The 18,438-nt window shown below is 39.7% G+C and overlaps 1 protein-coding gene and 1 long non-coding RNA gene across 2 annotated transcripts; one reads left to right on the top strand and one right to left on the bottom strand.

The window, feature by feature from the left end:
- The first annotated feature begins 2,755 nt into the window (after positions 1 to 2,755).
- On the top strand, positions 2,756 to 11,672 carry slc22a5 (solute carrier family 22 member 5). The gene is made up of 11 exons (XM_024393413.2): positions 2,756 to 2,857; positions 4,218 to 4,876; positions 5,268 to 5,371; positions 5,660 to 5,814; positions 6,512 to 6,683; positions 6,820 to 6,946; positions 7,544 to 7,641; positions 7,871 to 8,085; positions 8,894 to 9,076; positions 10,825 to 10,960; positions 11,066 to 11,672. Exons 2-11 carry the CDS (start codon positions 4,484 to 4,486, stop codon positions 11,148 to 11,150), a joined length of 1,668 nt encoding a protein of 555 aa, XP_024249181.1. The 5' UTR covers positions 2,756 to 2,857; positions 4,218 to 4,483; the 3' UTR covers positions 11,151 to 11,672.
- On the bottom strand, positions 4,676 to 9,060 carry LOC112228250. Its single transcript, XR_002950018.2, has 3 exons — positions 8,863 to 9,060; positions 6,794 to 6,893; positions 4,676 to 5,411 (listed from the first exon to the last, which is right to left on the bottom strand). It is a non-coding gene; the product is annotated as an uncharacterized LOC112228250 (long non-coding RNA).
- Positions 11,673 to 18,438: the final 6,766 nt, after the last annotated feature.

Below are 18,438 nucleotides of genomic sequence, written 5' to 3'. Positions count from 1 at the left end.
TGGAGTACCTCACATGTGAACTCCAACGTCAAAAGAGTGACATATGACCCTGTTATTTCTCAAGGCTCACTTGTTCTCTCACCCTGGTATTTAGCTGTTGGTTTCATTTTGCATCAGCTAAATCCATCATCTTTAAGAGGGTAGGTAAATCTAGAACACTCACGGAGTCTAATAATACAGGCAAATGTGTATTTACACATAATGCATTTTCACAGAGCTATCATTGCATTCATAACTCTAAATAGTTATGATAAGACCTCCCCAGGTTGTGTAAGTAAATGGCATTCTTTTGGAGACTGTAAGAGCTGTTGTATGGTGTATCTCAAAACTAATCTGAGTACAATGACAGATTAAAGGGAAATGCTTGTTTTATGCTTGGCTAATATATCCAGCATGCTGCTCCAAAGAACTGTTGGTGACTGAAGTGATGTGTTCACCTTTTCCTATGTATTTATTTGAGTGGTACCAAAAAATATGTTGTGTTAAATTCAAATGTTCTCCTCTCTCTTTACCAAGCACACTGACAGAAGAATGAGAGATTACACTGAAGTCATTGCTTTCCTGGGGCAGAATGGACTTCTGGAGGGTTTTCTTCCTTCTGAACAGTTGACCACTGTCTGTGTTTAGGATGACCATGTGGTCAGCATGATATCTCACACGGAATCATAAAAGAGGTGCAGAAAGTTCCTAATGCCTCCTCGACATTGTACTTTGAGTTTCTGGTTGGTTCCCTGGTCCCAGGCCAGCTGTCTGACAGTTATATATACGGCATTAAGTCTGTTACACACAGTAATTTGAGATAAAATTCATGATTAGATTACACTGCTCAAGGGTAGATCATATAATATTTAAAATAACCTTAAGTATCTATTGTACTGTGTCAGTACAATGTCCACTTTGGGAAGTCCTCTTCGCCCCTCTTTCTGCTGTGTTTTTCCTCATCCTCATCTAGTCCTTATCTCCCTCGTGGGAGGTCTTCTGTGTTATTTTCTTCTCTGTTGGTGCCTCTGTGATATCCCATAATGCCACTACATGTGTACTGGGTAAGCAAAGGAATGGAGTAGAGAACCTGTAATAAAGATGTTTCTGAGGTAACAGCTGGCTTCTTTACTTTGCTTCTCAGGAACTCACGCCAACTGCCAATCAGGGGCCATACTGTCAACTAGGGGTTTGTCCTAGCATATCTAGTATCTACATGGCTTTTCAGAAGGAGACCCCTTCTGTCAACTTTTCATCTCTTGTGAACCTCTTTCTGCTGGAGATGTTCTGCAAAGAGCTAGCAGAGCAGTGGAGCAGAAAAGGGTCAAAAGGGTATGTCCTGACATTCAAGGTCACAACACCTTTATGAGTTCATCCTAATATAACTGCATCGTGTCCCCAGGTTGTGCCAAAGGGAGAAAAGGTTAGGACTACATAAGACCTGAACAAACAGGAAAGATAAAACCCTGATTGTATAATATATTTGTAAGTGATAATTATAATAACGACCCCATAATGACCTAATCCACATATCTGATTATATATGACAAAGGAAAAACACTTCTTCTATTATGTATAGCGTTATGTAATATTTGTAGTGAGGCAGGTAGCCTAGTGGTTAAGAGCATTGGGCCAGTAACCATAAGGTTCCTGGTTTGAATCCCTGAGCCGACTAGGTGAATCATCTGCAGATGTGCCCTTGGAGCAAGGCACTTAACCCTAATTGCTCTTGTTAGTCACTCTGGATAAGAACATCTGCTAAATGACTCAAATGTAATAATGATGTGCAAGATTTTAAGATGTTGGGGAGCGAGGTGCTAAGCTGGCATATGGTATTGTTTTAAGATGGTCATACTACGTATGGATCATTTAGCTATTTGATTTAGAATTTTAGGACCCCTTTAGGTATCAAAAGAAGTATAAAATATTGATAAAATGGAGAACACAATTTTTTTTTTACATACCGTAAGTAACTTTGATTACCGGTGCGTCAATGGACTCTAGTGGGATAGCTTGAGGGGATCTAACAAACTGAACTGTCGATGTAATGTAACATGACTATATGAAATGTACTATGACAAGTGATATGTTTTTAGATGTCTTTTTGTTTGTATTTTTCCAAATTTAGAAAAGCAAATGACAGGATTCCAATACAAGTAGAATAACTTAAAGGGACGTACCTCTAAATGACCCAAAAAACATAAAATAATTAACATTTGGCATTATACAACGAAACAGTCTCTTTTTGTTTTGAAGACCAATAGATACGGGGGTATGCAAATGCTGATGTGGCACAATACATAAACAAAGTCCATCAAAATCAATGATCAACCAAGCTGTTACACTAGTCATATTACTACTCAAGGAAGTCCATTCATTATCTGCCCTCTCATTGGTGTTGATTAAACCAGTCAAAAGTATCACTTCCACATGTCAAAGATAGCTGCCATGTATTTACTATATGTTGTGTCTATTGGATATCGAAATAAACATAATTCAAGGAACAATTATATCTGGTGCTAAGAACATGGGCCTTTACATTCCATCAGCGGGAGTCACCTCAATGTAGAGAATCATTTGAGGAGTTGTTTAAACAGATGACAATTAGGCTCCTTCCCAGCACTCTGACCCCCCTGAAAAAGGGTTTCCACAATCAACTCAAATCTGTTGAGTCAGGGGACAACTCTAATGATGTTGATGTACTTCCACAATTGATTACCCAGGGAAATAATCTTGTCAGCTATGAATTAATTTAATCACTGATTGTAAAAGAGAATAAAAATCCCCAAACTCCAGCTAGGGAGGTTAGATCAGGTCTGAAACCCGACTGAGCACATATGGTTGAGTACGATCTCAAAAAAAGACAAGAAACAAGAATGTAAGTACAGTTGAAATTCCTTGATATCAAAGCTTGGTGCCCTAACTAACCCTAACCCTAGATGTAGCTTTTCCAATGGCAACTTCAAAACCACCTTGTTTTCTGGAAGTATTAGCTATTTGAATAGACAAAAATGTTCACTATGCTACCAACCATTCATTATGTATTTTACTGAAGTGCATTATTGTGCCATGAATTACATGTGTTGACATACAGTGAATTACATTTCAACTTGTCAGCTTTAGAAAAGTTTGTCAATTTTTAATACTATCTAAGCCGTTCACAGTACAATCTCATGCAATTCCTGGGGGTATTTGTGAGAGAAAGGAATGATGTTTAGAGAAAATGATACAAGGCATTTAGTACCAGGACTAACTTTATATACATATTAATATGGCAGTTAAAACCCCCATGCAGTCTTTAACATTTTATTTTGACATCATCACTGTATGTATAATAAATCACAGTGTTTGTTAATTTAATGAAAATAACTCCAAATATATTTTTTATCATTTATTTCCCTGAGCCTCCTTTGCCATTGAAATGCTCAGTCTGATCATGTAGACTTATCAACACACATTTAAAATATATTTACATACACAGCCTTGAGTGGCGGATAGGATCACCTAGACCAGGGGTACTCAACTCTTACCCTACGAGGTCCAGAGCCTGCTGGTTTTCTGTTCTACCTGATAATAATTTGCAAATACCTGGTGTCCCAGGTCTAAATCAGTCCCTGATTGGAGGGGAACAATGAAAAAACACAGTGGCAATGACTTCGAGGTCCAGAGTTGAGGTTGAGGGGTCTAGACTCTAGAACATGTGTCAAACTCATTCCATGGAGGGCTGAGTGTCTGCAGGTTCACACTCCTCACTTGTACTTGATAGATGAAGGTCACTAATTAGTAAAGACCTCCCCTCACCTGGTTGTCTAGGTCTTAATTAAAAGGAAAAAAACTCAAACCTGCAGATTCTAGAGCCTCCATGGAATGAGTTTGACACCCCTGCACTAGGGCCTACCCCACTTACCCCATCAAAGTAGGAGGATACATATGCAAATAAAATATGAATAATAATCAGAATGATCAGATCAGATTGTCATGATCTGGGCCAAAAACTCTGAAATTCCAGGCATTTTTTCCCAAACAGCTCTTACACAAAAAGGACATGATCATAATTTTCACAATTTCAGACTGTGATTTCGACCTCATTAAACAACTAATATTTAACTGAACTGCTACTTTAATATGGTCAGTATGTCTTTGATGATCAGCTATATATTTCAGCTCAATCAGAAATATGAGTTAGAAGTCTTTCACTGATGTTTAACAGGTTATGTTCTCTACCACTTTTTGAACAGAGAAAGGTGGATACAACCGTTCCCTGCTGGGGATTAACACTGGGATCAACTCTCTGGGACGGGGGGATGGAACAGCTGTGCTCTGTGGCTTGTTGTTAAGGGGCCCTGGACTTACCCATGTCTGTATACTGCAGCTTGGAAGTTGTAATTCTGTCCTGTTGAGCATTTGCTAGAAGAGAACTTAACTCTTTACTACCCTCCACATATCTGAGACACACTTATCAAACCGTTTCAGGTGCTCCACTTTTCCTCTTACTGCCATAAGAATGGGAGATTATGATGACGTTACTGCCTTCCTGGGTCAGAAAGGACCTTATTTCTATAGGACGTTCTTTCTTCTGAACACACTTTTCATCTCCACTGGATTCTTTGGTCTGTTCATTGTATTTGTTGGAGCAACTCCCCCACACCACTGCTTTATCCCAGACTCGGGCAACCTGAGCGAGGCATGGAGGAAGGCCATCATTCCCATAGAGGTGGTGAACGGACAGGAGGAGGAGAGCAAGTGCAGCAGATACAGGCTGGATGTGGTCAGAAACCTGTCTGCTCTGGGCTACATCCCCGGCCTGGACGTCAACCTCACTGGGGTGGAGCAGGAGTGCTGTGTGGATGGATGGAGCTACAGCAAAGATATATACCAGTCCACCATAGTCACTGAGGTGAGTATATGTTGCCCAGGGCAGTCATGTGTCACAAACATTTGGCCATGAAATAGTGAATTGGTAGTACTACACCTAGTATGTTTCTTGCTTAGATAATTACCAGAATCATGAGTATCTAATCAAACATGCATGCCACTGATATTTGATTTGGAATTACAGTATTGGGAATTGTTGAGTGATCAACGTCACTGGGGAGGTGTTAACGGCTTTGGTAATTGCCTGAAACTTCCATTGGCATCAGTGAAAATGTGCAACATCCCCAGCTCCTGTCCTTCTCTTACACTTTTGGGGCAAATTAAATGTTGTTTTTCAGCATGGGTTTGTTACTAGAGCCTTCTGCTGCCACAGGTGCTGTCACTTCAGGAATAATGGGTTTGTTTTCCTGCAGTGGGACCTTGTATGTGACAATGAGTGGAAAACTCCTTTTGCCTCGTCGACTCTTTTTGTGGGTTTCCTGATTGGATCCCTGTTGTCTGGACAGCTTTCTGACAGGTACTGTTTCTCCCTGCAATCACTGTGTTCCGTCCTCTACCTGTAGATTGCATGTGGAAAGTCATACATTATCTGTTAACTCTGCCGACTAAACTGCTGTCCTATGATTGTAGCGCCCTCTGCTGTCAAAGCATAGACTTGTCTTACATCGACAACCCTATTCAATCAAAACTGGTAACCTGATCATTCGTAACTGGTAACCGGATTGATTATGTCTGATACATTATTAAAATTGTTTTTCTCTATGAAATGTTTGTTTCATTTAACATTATTTTATTTTCCATTTAGGTTTGGGAGGAAGAAAGTTATTTTCGCCTCTCTTGTTGCCCAGTTGGTCTCTGTGCTCATTCAGGCCTTCTCTCCCTCATGGGAGGTTTTCTGCATTATGTTCACGTTTGTTGGGGCCTCTCAGATATCCCTCTATATCAGTGCATTTGTACTGGGTAAGCATTGACATTAACTAATTTTATACAAACACAAACTGTTATATTCTATGAAATTCATTGAATAACTTGTAGCAATGTAACGGTAACCATGATCATAAATACAGACCACAGTCAACTTTAATTAGCTGGCCATAAAGTACATGCCATAACACCCAGGTATCATTTGAAAGTTATGCTAGGCATTGCTTCCGTCACTAAAGGTGTTTCTTTCAAACAGCATGCCTACAGAATGGCTGGTAGTGAATAAATCAGTAGACATTGTAAACCTCAGTGAAATTAGCTTGATGTTTGATTACTCTGTGTCAAGTAATATTCATATAACAAATGACAGCCTGTAGAAATCTCAGATTACATATACCGTATTTGGAGTAAAACCATACGTGACTTTAAATGCCCTGTTCATTTGTTTATTAGCCTATTTATTTTTGTGGAATAGAAGGACTACTCTAACAAGGCTAAATATCTGATTAAGGTTTAGAAATTGAACAGTAGAGGAGAGAGTGGACGTCCTTGTACCCCTTGACAAATCAAGTATTGTTTACACTAGGACCTCATCTATGACTATTTACTTTTAAAAGAGGCCAAAGATGGGATAATTTTTGGTTCAATTGTTTTGCTCAATCATAGACAAAATTTGATTTCAGCAGACATTTAAAAAACATCTAAATAATTTAATATAAATTCTCTTCAACAGGAACAGAGGTGTTGAGTAAGTCCATGCGTGAAGTTTTCACTACTCTGGGGGCTTTTCTGCACTACTGTATCGGCTACATGACACTGCCCTGGATCGCTTACGCAATGAGGGAATGGAGAACACTTCTCATAATCCTGTCCAGTGTGTCCGTAGTGTATATCCCATTGTGGTGGTATGTTCTCAGTAAAAATCGTATGTTTTAATCTTCTGTATGTCTAAAGAAGTCTTTATACAACTTAACCAAAACTATAACGCCATAAAAATACAAGCACTGTTACTCACCTCACTATAAACACTGTCTATGTCAGGTTCATCCCAGAGTCTCCACGTTGGCTATACTCTCAGGGAAGAGTAGAGGAGGCTGAGGCCATACTGAGAGACGCTGCCAAGAGAAACAGAGTCACAGCACCAGAGGTCATCTTTAAAGACACTGAGGTCAGTTTCACCATTTGTGTTTGTGAAATAAATATAGTTCAGTAATTCAGCTTATAAGAAAGAAACAACATGGCCCAAAGAGCATCTCTGTAGCCCGTTTATACCTGGTGCTAACATGCATCCTTTGTCCCGATCTGATTGTGTCAACATTTTTAGACAGGTGTAGACAATCAAAGGACATATTGTGATCTGATTGTGATTAGATCTTCCTTACCACCTCCAGAAGTAGTCAGGGGCACATTGTGTCTGGATGTCTTACAAGTGTTGACACTGAAACCATTTAAATCATCGATATAGCCTCCCTCTAAAATCATTGACGGTTGTCGGACTTATGGCATCAATGTGTCAAAATAAATATTATTTTATTATATTAAGAATACCTGTCAAATAACTTGCATACAGTAAGGGACCAGGAAATCTGGTCACATTGCAGACATAGTGGATGGATAAGAGGCACATTTTAATACCATGTGTAGACGCATGTCTGAAAATATGGGCACAATCAGAATGTGGACAAGATCAGGGCACATATTAGAACCAGGTATAAACAAGGCTCATTACTGTACTTAATGGATGCTTATTTCATAATTTCAACAGTTGGACGTGGCATCTGCACCGAAAAACAAATATAGCATGATTGACGTTCTGAGAACCAGCAACATCAGATGTGTTACATTGATGTGTTTGTTTTTATGGTGAGTGTTATTATCAGAAATAATCATAATAATAGATTGGATTTATATCATATTAGGTTATAGCATAATGTTTTGGTTTGAAGCACCATTTGACACACACACACACACACACACACACACACACACACACACACACACTATATTACAGACAATAATTTGTCATGAATAAACTGGTGTTTACTTGATCGTTTTGAGTTTCATTCAAGCCATCTGTGTTGTATCTTTTCAGGATGGCAGTAAACATGGGATATTATGGACTCTCGCTAAACACATCCAATCTGAGTGGAGATCCTTATTTAAATAGTTTCTTATCAGCTCTTACTGAAGTCCCAGCATATGTAGTATCTACAGTGCTCCTCAGGAACTGTCAGAGAAGACCCCTACTGTCAGCTTTCCTCTTAATAGGAGGAGGAATGCTTTTCATGATCCAACTCATCCCTGAGAGTAAGACTTTGAATTTTGATTGTTTAAAATTGTATAATGTTATATAAGATCAAATCGCTAGACGATAAGAGATAATCAAAAATAACGTAATTGATTACCTACGTGACTACTTGGTAATCAAGTTAGATATTTTTTTCTACAGATATAGTGTTTTAATTGTAATAATTATAAATCAACAAACGAAAAGTGTGACCGCAGAACTGTGATGCAGAACTTTGCCACCTTTTTTATAGAGGTGAGGTCCTGTGATGAAAAACAATATTACTAATAAGCACACAGGTTCAATACATCCTGTGTGAAGCATGGAAATGAGCAAACAGACTGCAATGTACAGCTTGTTTTATTGATGTATTTAATAGCCTCACATAGCCTAAATGATTCAATCAATATTCAAGGTTGAAAACGGAGAGCTCCATACACAACAGTTAACATCTTCAGCGTCAGCGCTCCTACAGCACTCCTAAGTCCTGCAGTGATCCCTCACAACAAGTTACAATGCAATATTAACAATCCTATCAACAAGTTCACAAACAGAAGCATAAAAGTTAAGAAGGGCATGCCCAGGGAGAAGGAGAGCGGATCTTGGCGAAATGGGCACGCTTGAGCAACTTATGATTCGCTACCAGAACTGCTACTACTGGAATTTGAACTGCATGCACATTCACCCCTCCCCTCTTCCCAGGGCACGCCAACCTCATACAGAGAATGGGGAAGATCTGCTGAGCACTGGGTGAATACGTAGGTCAATCACACTCTGAAAAAAGCTTGTATGCTCACATGTATCTCGATGTCTTTCTCTGTCCTGTAGATCTGCAAGGTGTTGCTATAGCTGTGGAGATGGTTGGGAAGTTTGCCTTCACAATGTCGTTCACCGTGGTCTACATCTACACCGCAGAGATCTACCCTACTGTTGTCAGGAGTGCTGGCGTCGGGGTCTGTTCTTCAGCTGCTCGGATCGGGACTATTGCAGCCCCATACGTCATCTACCTAGGTACAATCACACCTAGTGTTTATACAGTGCATTTGGAAAGTATTCAGACCCCTTGACTTTTTCCACATTTTGTTACGTTACAGCCTTATTCTAAGATTGATTTAATTAATGTTTTTCCTCATCAATCTACACACAATACCCCATAATGACAAAGCAAAAATATTTTTTTTGCAAATGTATTCAAAGTATAAACCAGAAATACCTTATTTACATAAGTATTCAGACCCTTTGCTATGAAACTCAAAATTGAGCTCAGGTGCATCCTGTTTCCATTGATTGTCCTTAAGATGTTTCTACAACTTGATTGGAGTCCACTTGTGGTAAATTCAATTGATTGGACATGATTTGAAAAGGCACACACCTGTCTATATAAGGTCCCACGGGTTGGAAGCGCAAGTCAGAGCGAAAACTAAGCCATGAGGTCGAAGGGATTATCCGTAGAGCTCCGAGACAGGATTGTGTCGGAGCACAGATCTGGGGAAGTGTACCAAAACATTTCTGCAGCACTGAAGTTCCCCAAGAACATTGTGGTCTCCATCATTCTTAAATGGAAGAAGTTTGGAACCACCAAGACTCTTACTAGAGTTGGCTGCCCGGGCAAACTGAGCAATCGCGTGAGAAGGGCCTTGGTCAGGGAGGTGACCAAGAACACGATGATCACTCTGACAGAGCTCCAGAGTTCCTCTGTGGAGATGGGAGAACTTTTCAGAAGAACAATCATCTCTGTAGCACTCTACCAATCAGGTCTTTATGGTAGAGTGGCCAGATGGAAGCCACTTCTCAGTAAAAGGCACATGACAGCCCACTTGGAGTTTGTCATCAGGCAACTAAAGATGCTCTCAGACCTTGATAAGTAAGATTCTCTGGTCTGACGAAACCAAGATTGAACTCTTTGTCCTGAATACGTGTCATGTCTGGAGGAAACCTGACATCATCCCTATGGTGGAGCATGGGAGGCAGCATCATCCTGCGGGGGATGTTTTTCAGCGGCAGAGACAGGGAGACTAGTCAGGATCAAGGGAAAGATGAACAGAGCAAAGTACAGAGAGATCCTTGATGAAAACCTTCTCCAGAGCGCTCAGGACCTCAGACTGGGGCCAAAATGTACCTTCCAACAGGACAACAACGATAAGCACACAGCCAAGACAATGCAGGTGTGGCTTCGGGACAAGTCTTTGAATGTCCTTGAGTGGCCCAGCCAGAGCCCAGACTTGAACCGGACCGAACATCTCTGGAGAGATCTGAAAATAGCTGTGCAGCGACGCTCCCCATCCAACCTGACAGAGCTTGAGAGGATCTGCAGAGAAGAATGGGAGAAACTCCCCAAATACAGGTGTGCCAAGCTTGTAGCGTCATACTCAAGAAGACCCGAGGCTGAAATCGCTGCCAAATGTTCAACAACAAAGTACTGAGTAAAGGGTCTGAATAAATGTTAAAAACATTTTTTTAGCTAAAATGTCTAAAAAACAGTTTTTGCTTTGTCGTTATGGGGTATTGTGTGAAGATTGATGAGGAAAAAACATATTTAATACATTTTAGAATAAGGCTGTACTGTAACAAAATTTGGAAAAAGTCAAATGGTCTGAATACTCTCCAAATGCACTGTATACACAATTGGATACTTACAGAATACAAATCCCATTACAATTTCATTGCACGTCATCCATGCATTCATTGTACCCAAAATCATGTTCATCAGTTAATAAGGTCTCACTGTCTTCATGGACAATGTTCTTTGGTGTTCACAGGGAGCATTAACAAGTACCTCCCCTACATTATAATGGGAAGTCTGACTGTCACCTCGTCCGCTGTGAACCTCTTCCTGCCTGAGACATTCCGCAAAGAGCTACCAGAGACTGTAGAGCATATGCAGCAATGCAAAGGGTATGCCCTACTCTGAAATTCAGCATTGGAATGTTCATTTCAATTAAATGTATTTTATGATAATAACAAATATGAATTTTAAATCCAACTTTAATATCTTCACAGTGTGTGCAGAAAAGAGCCACGGAATGCCAATATCCTGAAGAAAGGAGGAGATACCCCAGCAATATTAAATGAGGTCAAACTCTGATAAGAAACCCTGAATTGCCCAATCAGCTCTCCTTAATATGACTCAAAAAAACTGTGCAAAGCAGGATACGCTCTATGATAATGTAGACGTAATGTGTGCTGCACCTGATGCTGCAATGCAGGACTGTACCGCAGTACAAGCTACCTATTCTGAGGTGACATGGTTATGGAAATGCTTGTACTGTGTAAGTGTGAGGATTCCTGATGGAACAGGGGTTCTATTTTCTGTCAGCAAATAGCAATGTATAACTGCAAAAATACAGCAACAATACTGTATTACCCACAACGGTTGCAGCGAGATTTATCTCAAAACTTATTTTTTTATGATGTCCTTGGTAAAGCTGAGAATATTGACTTGGATGTAAAGTAAACAATGTAACAATGTGTTGCACATGATGCAAGAGAGAGCTGAAGTATTCTAAATTAGTTTTGATTAGGGCCATCCTGCCTATTTACAGTGGGGCAAAAAAATATTTAGTCAGCGACCAATTGTGCAAGTTCTCCCACTTAAAAAGATGAGAGAGGCCTGTAATTTTCATCATAGGTACACTTCAACTTCAACTATAACAGACAAAATTATAAGAAAAAAATCCTGAAAATCACATTGTAGGACTTATTTGCAAATTATAGTGGAAAATAAGTATTTGGTCAATTAATACCAAACAAAAGTTTATCTCAATACTTTGTTATATACCCTTTGTTGGCAATGACAGAGGTCAAACGTTTTCTGTAAGTCTTCACAAGGTTTTCACACACTGTTGCTGGTATTTTGGCCCATTCCTCCATGCAGATCTCCTCTAGAGCAGTGATGTTTTGGGGCTGTTGCTGGGCAACACGGACTTTCAACTCCCTCCAAAGATTTTCTATGGGGTTGAGATCTGGAGACTGGCTAGGCCATTCCAGGACCTTGAAATGCTTCTTACGAAGCCACTCTTTCGTTGCCCGGGCGGTGTGTTTGGGATCATTGTCATGCTGAAAGACCCAGCCACGTTTCATCTTCAATGCCCTTGCTGATGGAAGGAGGTTTTCACTCAAAATCTCACGATACGTGGCCCCATTCATTCTTTGCTTTACACGCATCAGTCGTCCTGGTCCCTTTGCAGAATAACAGCCCCAAAGCATGATGTTTCCACCCCCATGCTTCGCAGTAGGTATGGTGTTCTTTGGATGCAACTCAGCATTCTTTGTCCTCCAAACACGACGAGTTGAGTTTTTACCAAAATGTTCTATTTTGGTTTCATCTGACCATATGACATTCTCCCAATCTTCTTCTGGATCATCCAAATGCTCTCTAGCAAACTTCAGATGGGCCTGGACATGTACTGGCTTAAGCAGGGGGACACGTCTGGCGGTGCAGGATTTGAGTCCCTGGCGGCGTAGTGTGTTACTGATGGTAGGCTTTGTTACTTTGGTCCCAGCTCTCTGCAGGTCATTCACTAGGTCCCCCCGTGTGGTTCTGGGATTTTTGCTCACCGTTCTTGTGATCATTTTGACCCCACGGGGTGAGATCTTGTGTGGAGCCCCAGATCGAGGGAGATTATCAGTGGTCTTGTATGTCTTCCATTTCCTAATAATTGCTCCCACAGTTGATTTCCTCAAACCAAGCTGCTTACCGATTGCAGATTCAGTCTTCCCAGCCTGGTGCAGGTCTACAATTTTGTTTCTGGTGTCCTTTGACAGCTCTTTGGTCTTGGCCATAGTGGAGTTTGGTGTGTGACTGTTTGAGGTTGTGGACAGGTGTCTTTTATACTGATAACAAGTTCAAACAGGTGCCATTAATACAGGTAACGAGTGGAGGACAGAGGAGCCTCTTAAAGAAGAAGTTACAGGTCTGTGAGAGCCAGAAATCTTGCTTGTTTGTAGGTGACCAAATACTTATTTCCACCATAATTTGCAAATAAATTCATTAAAAATCCTACAATGTTGTCTGTCATAGTTGAAGTGTACCTATGATGAAAATTACAGGCCTCTCTCATCTGTTTAAGTGGGAGAACTTGCACAATTGGTGGCTGACTAAATAATTTTTTGCCCCACTGTATATTCTTACCTTTACTTTGGGTAACTTTTTACCCAAAGTAAAAAGCTGTTCAGGCTGTTCAGAAAATAATTGGTTAGACTTGCTTGTTTTTTTGCTCTGAATTAGACCGTTGTACAGAATATGGTAAAGTGTTTGTAGTGTAGAGGGTTAGGAATTTTTGTTTGAAATAATGTGTTTTTTAAGTATTGTTTTGCTGTGGCACATGGCCAATAATTATTTCTATTAGCATTGCTGGTGAACTAATAATGAGGTATCTTTCTCATTCTAGTGGTGAGTACCGCAAAAAAATCCCTGAAAAGTGAATATTTTAATAAACGTTTATTATTGTCAGTTATTGTGATGCGAAGTTTATGCACCATCAAAAGTGTGACCAGACTTATTCATTGAATAAGACTGTAAACTACTTATTATGCAGGGCAAACCCATGTTGGTGATTTCTAATATATCATCAAAATAGATCAATCCCAGCCCACGTATGGACTCATTCAATACGTTTTACCTGGTTAAGTACAATACCATTGGGAATGTATGTTTAAGAGTTTGGACACAACTACTCATTCCAGGGTTTTTTATTTGTACTATTTTCTACATTATAGAACAATAGTGAAGACATAACAACTATGAAATAACACATATGGAATCATGTAGTAACCAAAAGATGTGTTAAACAAATCAAAATATAAAGTAGCCACCCTTTGCCATGATTACAGCTTTGCATACTCTTAGCATTTTCTCAACCAGCTTCATGAGGTAGTCACCTGGAATTAATTTAAATTAACAGGTGTGCCTTGTTGTGTAACCTTTATTAAACTAGGCAAGTCAGTTAAGAATACATTCTTATTTACAATGACAACGCCAAACCCAGACAACGCTGGGCCAATTGTGTGCCGCCCTATGGAACTCCCAATCACAGCCGGATGTGATGCAGCCTGGAGTTGAACCAGGGACTGCAGTGACGCCTCTTGCACTCAAATGCAGTGCCTTAGACCACTGCACCACTCGGGAGCTTGTTAAAAGTTAATTTGTGGAATGTCTTTCCTTTTTAATGCATTTGAGCCAATCAATGAGGTAGGTGTGGTATACAGAAGCCCTATTTGGTAAAAGAACAAGTCCATATTATGGCAAGTACAGCTCAAATAAGCAAAGTCCATCATTACTTTACATGAAGGTCAGTTAATAAGGAACATTACAAGAGCTTTGAAAGTTTATTCAAGTGCAATCGCAAAAACAATCAACCTTTAGGATGAAACTGGCTCTCATGAGGCCCGCCACAGGAAAGGAAGACCCAGAGTTCCTTCTGCTGCAGAGGATAAGTTCATTAGAGTTACCAGCCTCAGAAATGGCAGCCCAAATAAATGCTTCACAGAGTTCAAGTAACAGACACATCTCAACATCAACTGTTCAGAGGAGACAGAGTGAATTATTATAATATTTTTTTTTTCACCAATAAGAGGAAGAGATGTGTGTGGGCCAAGAAACACAAGCAATGGACATTAGACGGGTGGAAATCTGTCCTTTGGTCTGATGAGTCCAAATTTCAGATTTTTGGTTCCAACCGCCGTGTCTTTGTGAGACGCAGAGTAGGTGAAAGGATGATCTCTGCATGTGTGCTTCCCACTGTGAAGCATGGAGGAGGTGTGATGGTGCTATGCTGGTAACACTGTCTGTGATATATTTAGAAATCAAAAGGCACACTTAACTGGCATGGCTACCACAGTATTCTGCAGCGATACGCCATCCCATCTGGTTTAAGCTTAGTAGGACTATCATTTGTTTTTTAACAGGACAATAACCCGACACACCCCCAGGCTGTGTAAGGGCTATTTGACCAAGAACGAGAGTGATGAAGTGCTGCATCAGATGACTTGGCCTCCACAATCATCTGACCTCAACCAAATTGAGATGGTTTGGGATGAGTTGGACTGTAGAGTGAAGGAAAAGCTGCCAACAAGTGCTCAGCCTATGTGGGAACTCCTTCAAGACTGTTGGAAAAGCATTCCAGTTGAAGCTGGTTGAGAGATGCCAAGAGTGTGCAAAGCTGTCATCAAGGTAAAGGGTGACTACTTTGAAGAATCAAAAATATAAAATATATTTTGATTTGTTTAACACTTTTTTGGTTACTACATGATTCCATATGTGTTATTTAATAGTTTTGATGATGTGTTTACTATTATTCTACAATGTAGAAAATAGTAAAAAATAAAGAAAAATGAGTGTCTGTCTCCAAACTTTTTGACTGGTCCTGTATAGTGTCGATAAATGCGGGACATCTTCTCAGGGATACTGGAGAATGACAACAGCAGAGACTGTGAGGACACTGTCCAAGACTTTATGTCAACTCAATGGAACTGCCCACAGATGTCTTGCATAATGTCACTTACTCCAGAATCCATAGAATGGGTAAGGCCTCTCGGAATAGGACACAGGCTATTATTGCATGTTATGAAAATGTAAAGCAAAAGGAAATGGTGAAGAGCAGGGGCAGAGAACTCAGAGACACTGCTTTTGGAATTAATTATCACTTCCCCATGGAGAAAAAAATGAAAAGAGAGAAAAAAAAATGTAACATTATGAAAGAAAAGCGTTACCTGAACCAATGAGTCTCCTTGGTGGTGTATAAACTTTAAATCAACGAGCAACTGTATCAGGACTCTAGAGTAACTCCCTGGCTATTTTAATCCAACTGTATCAGGAATCTAGAGTAACTCCCTGGCTATTTTAATCCAACTGTATCAGGACTCTAGAGTAACTCCCTGGCTATTTTAATCCAACTGTATCAGGACTCTAGAGTAACTCCCTGGCTATTTTAATCCAACTGTATCAGGACTCTAGTGTAACTCCCTGGCTATTTTAATCCAACTGTATCAGGACTCTTGAGTAACTCCCTGGCTATTTTAATCCAACTGTATCAGGACTCTAGAGTAACTCCCTGGCTATTTTAATCCAACTGTATCAGGAATCTAGAGTAACTCCCTGGCTATTTTAATCCAACTGTATCAGGAATCTAGAGTAACTCCCTGGCTATTTTAATCCAACTGTATCAGGAATCTAGAGTAACTCCCTGGCTATTTTAATCCAACTGTATCAGGACTCTAGTGTAACTCCCTGGCTATTTTAATCCAACTGTATCAGGACTCTTGAGTAACTCCCTGGCTATTTTAATCCAACTGTATCAGGACTCTAGAGTAACTCCCTGGCTATTTTAATCCAACTGTATCAGGACTCTTGAGTAACTCCCTGGCTATTTTAATCCAACTGTATCAGGACTCTAGAGTAACTCCCTGGCTATTTTAATCCAACTATATCAGAAGAAAGTGCTTCAGAAGAAAGTGCTTTGTTTCTGGCCATTTTGAGCCTGTAATCGAACCCACAAATGTTGATGCTCCAGATACTCAACTAGTTTAAAGAAGGCCAGTTTTATTGCTTCTTTAATCAGAACAACAGTTTTCAGCTGTGCTAACATAATTGCAAAAGGGTTTTCTAATGATCAATTAGCCTTTTAAAATGATAAACTTGGATTAGCTAACACAACGTGCCATTGGAATACAGGAGTGATGATTGCTAATAATGGGCCTCTGTACGTCTACAGTATGTAGATATTCCATTAAAAATCAGCCGTTTCCAGCAAATAAGGTCATTTACAACATTAACAATGTCTACACTGTATTTCTGATCAATTTGATGTTATTTTAATGGACAAAATATTTGCTTTTCTTTCAAAAACAAGGACATTTCTTAGTGAACCCAAACTTTTGAATGGTAGTGTACATCTGCCTCACCAGGCACCCATATTGGTTGGATGTGTGTAGAGATCTACTAGGTGTAAGGTGTCTTATCTGGATAACTTATGCACTGGGTTTGAAAAGGCCACAAATAGTAACAGAGACGTATTTATCTTGGGTGATTTTAATATAAATTGGAAGGATCAGAAAAATTCAAACATAACAAAATGATTGAGATATGGCGAGAGCTGTGGTTTGAAACAAATGGTTAATGACACTACAAGATCATAAACTAAATTGTCTCACCGTTCAGACACATGCATTGATCTGATCTTCTGTAATATACCATTGCAATGCTTAAAGGCCAGATCAACGCCAGTGGGCTGGACAGACCATAATATTGTGACCATAACCATGAACACCAAGGTTCCAAAGAAACCCCCAAGGATTGTGGTGAAGAGAAATTTGACTGAATTTGACCATGAGCAATTTCAAAATGTTTTGGCTGCTGTACCCTGTGAGCTGATTTATCTAGAGGATGATTTAAATCACGCTACAGAATGTTTTATTGATTTGCTCATGGAGGTAATGGACCATCATGCCCCAGTAAGAAAGACAACAGTTGGGGCTCGTCCATCTCCATGGATTGATGATGAACTGGGTGAGGCATTTTCTCAAAGACATATGGCAAAATCTAAACTAGAAAATGATGAACAGAATTATAGATCACTACGTAATTATGTAGTTAAATTAAATCATAAGAATCTTTTTTTGTTTGTTGACAAATGTGTTTATTGATTGTAAAAATGATTACTTGGTACTTGGCACATCTATCTCATTATGCCCCTCTAGTGTGGAGGTTGACAGGAGAATAATAACAAAACCAGCTGATATTGCCAATCATTTTGCATATTCTTTTAGAAAACTAATTTACTGAGAGATCATGTAAACTCCCATTCTTCCAAACACGCTATTGTCCATTGGATTGATTATCATATTATGAGCAAAAAAATGACTAATTTAGTCTGCCATTGGTGTTAGCAGAGGGGGTGTTAAATCTATTGAAGGCATTACCCAATGGTAACTCTACATGTTATGATCTTATGGACAATTTTTGACTTCACTATGCTGCTCCCCAGATTGCATCTCCACTGAAATACATATTTAATTGGTCACTGGAAAAGAACCATAGGATAAATAAAGGGAGCGTATACGTAGACAATGAAAGCTCTTACAATATTCACTGATTACATTTCTCTAAAACAGGCTATAGGCTACATGTGCACCACCAAGTCAGAACAGTAGGCTAAATTATGAGGGGAAAAGAGACCAAATTATTAGGGTGAGGCTTTATTACATTAGTATTACTTTCTTAGTTACAGTATACATATCTCCCTGGCATATTATGTCATTTATGCAGCAGCATAGAATATATTTTTGGACTCACCTTGTTGTGCTGTGCTCACTTGAACAAAAGGTGGTCCTTTGTGGGCAAATTTGGACATTCTCTGGATTTATGGTGCTTTCAA

This window comes from Oncorhynchus tshawytscha, linkage group LG30, assembly GCF_018296145.1.
Source record: "Oncorhynchus tshawytscha isolate Ot180627B linkage group LG30, Otsh_v2.0, whole genome shotgun sequence".
Lineage (NCBI taxonomy): Eukaryota > Metazoa > Chordata > Actinopteri > Salmoniformes > Salmonidae > Oncorhynchus > Oncorhynchus tshawytscha.
Note: the sequence above shows the minus strand (reverse complement) of the source record. Positions and strands in the feature narration are given on the sequence as shown.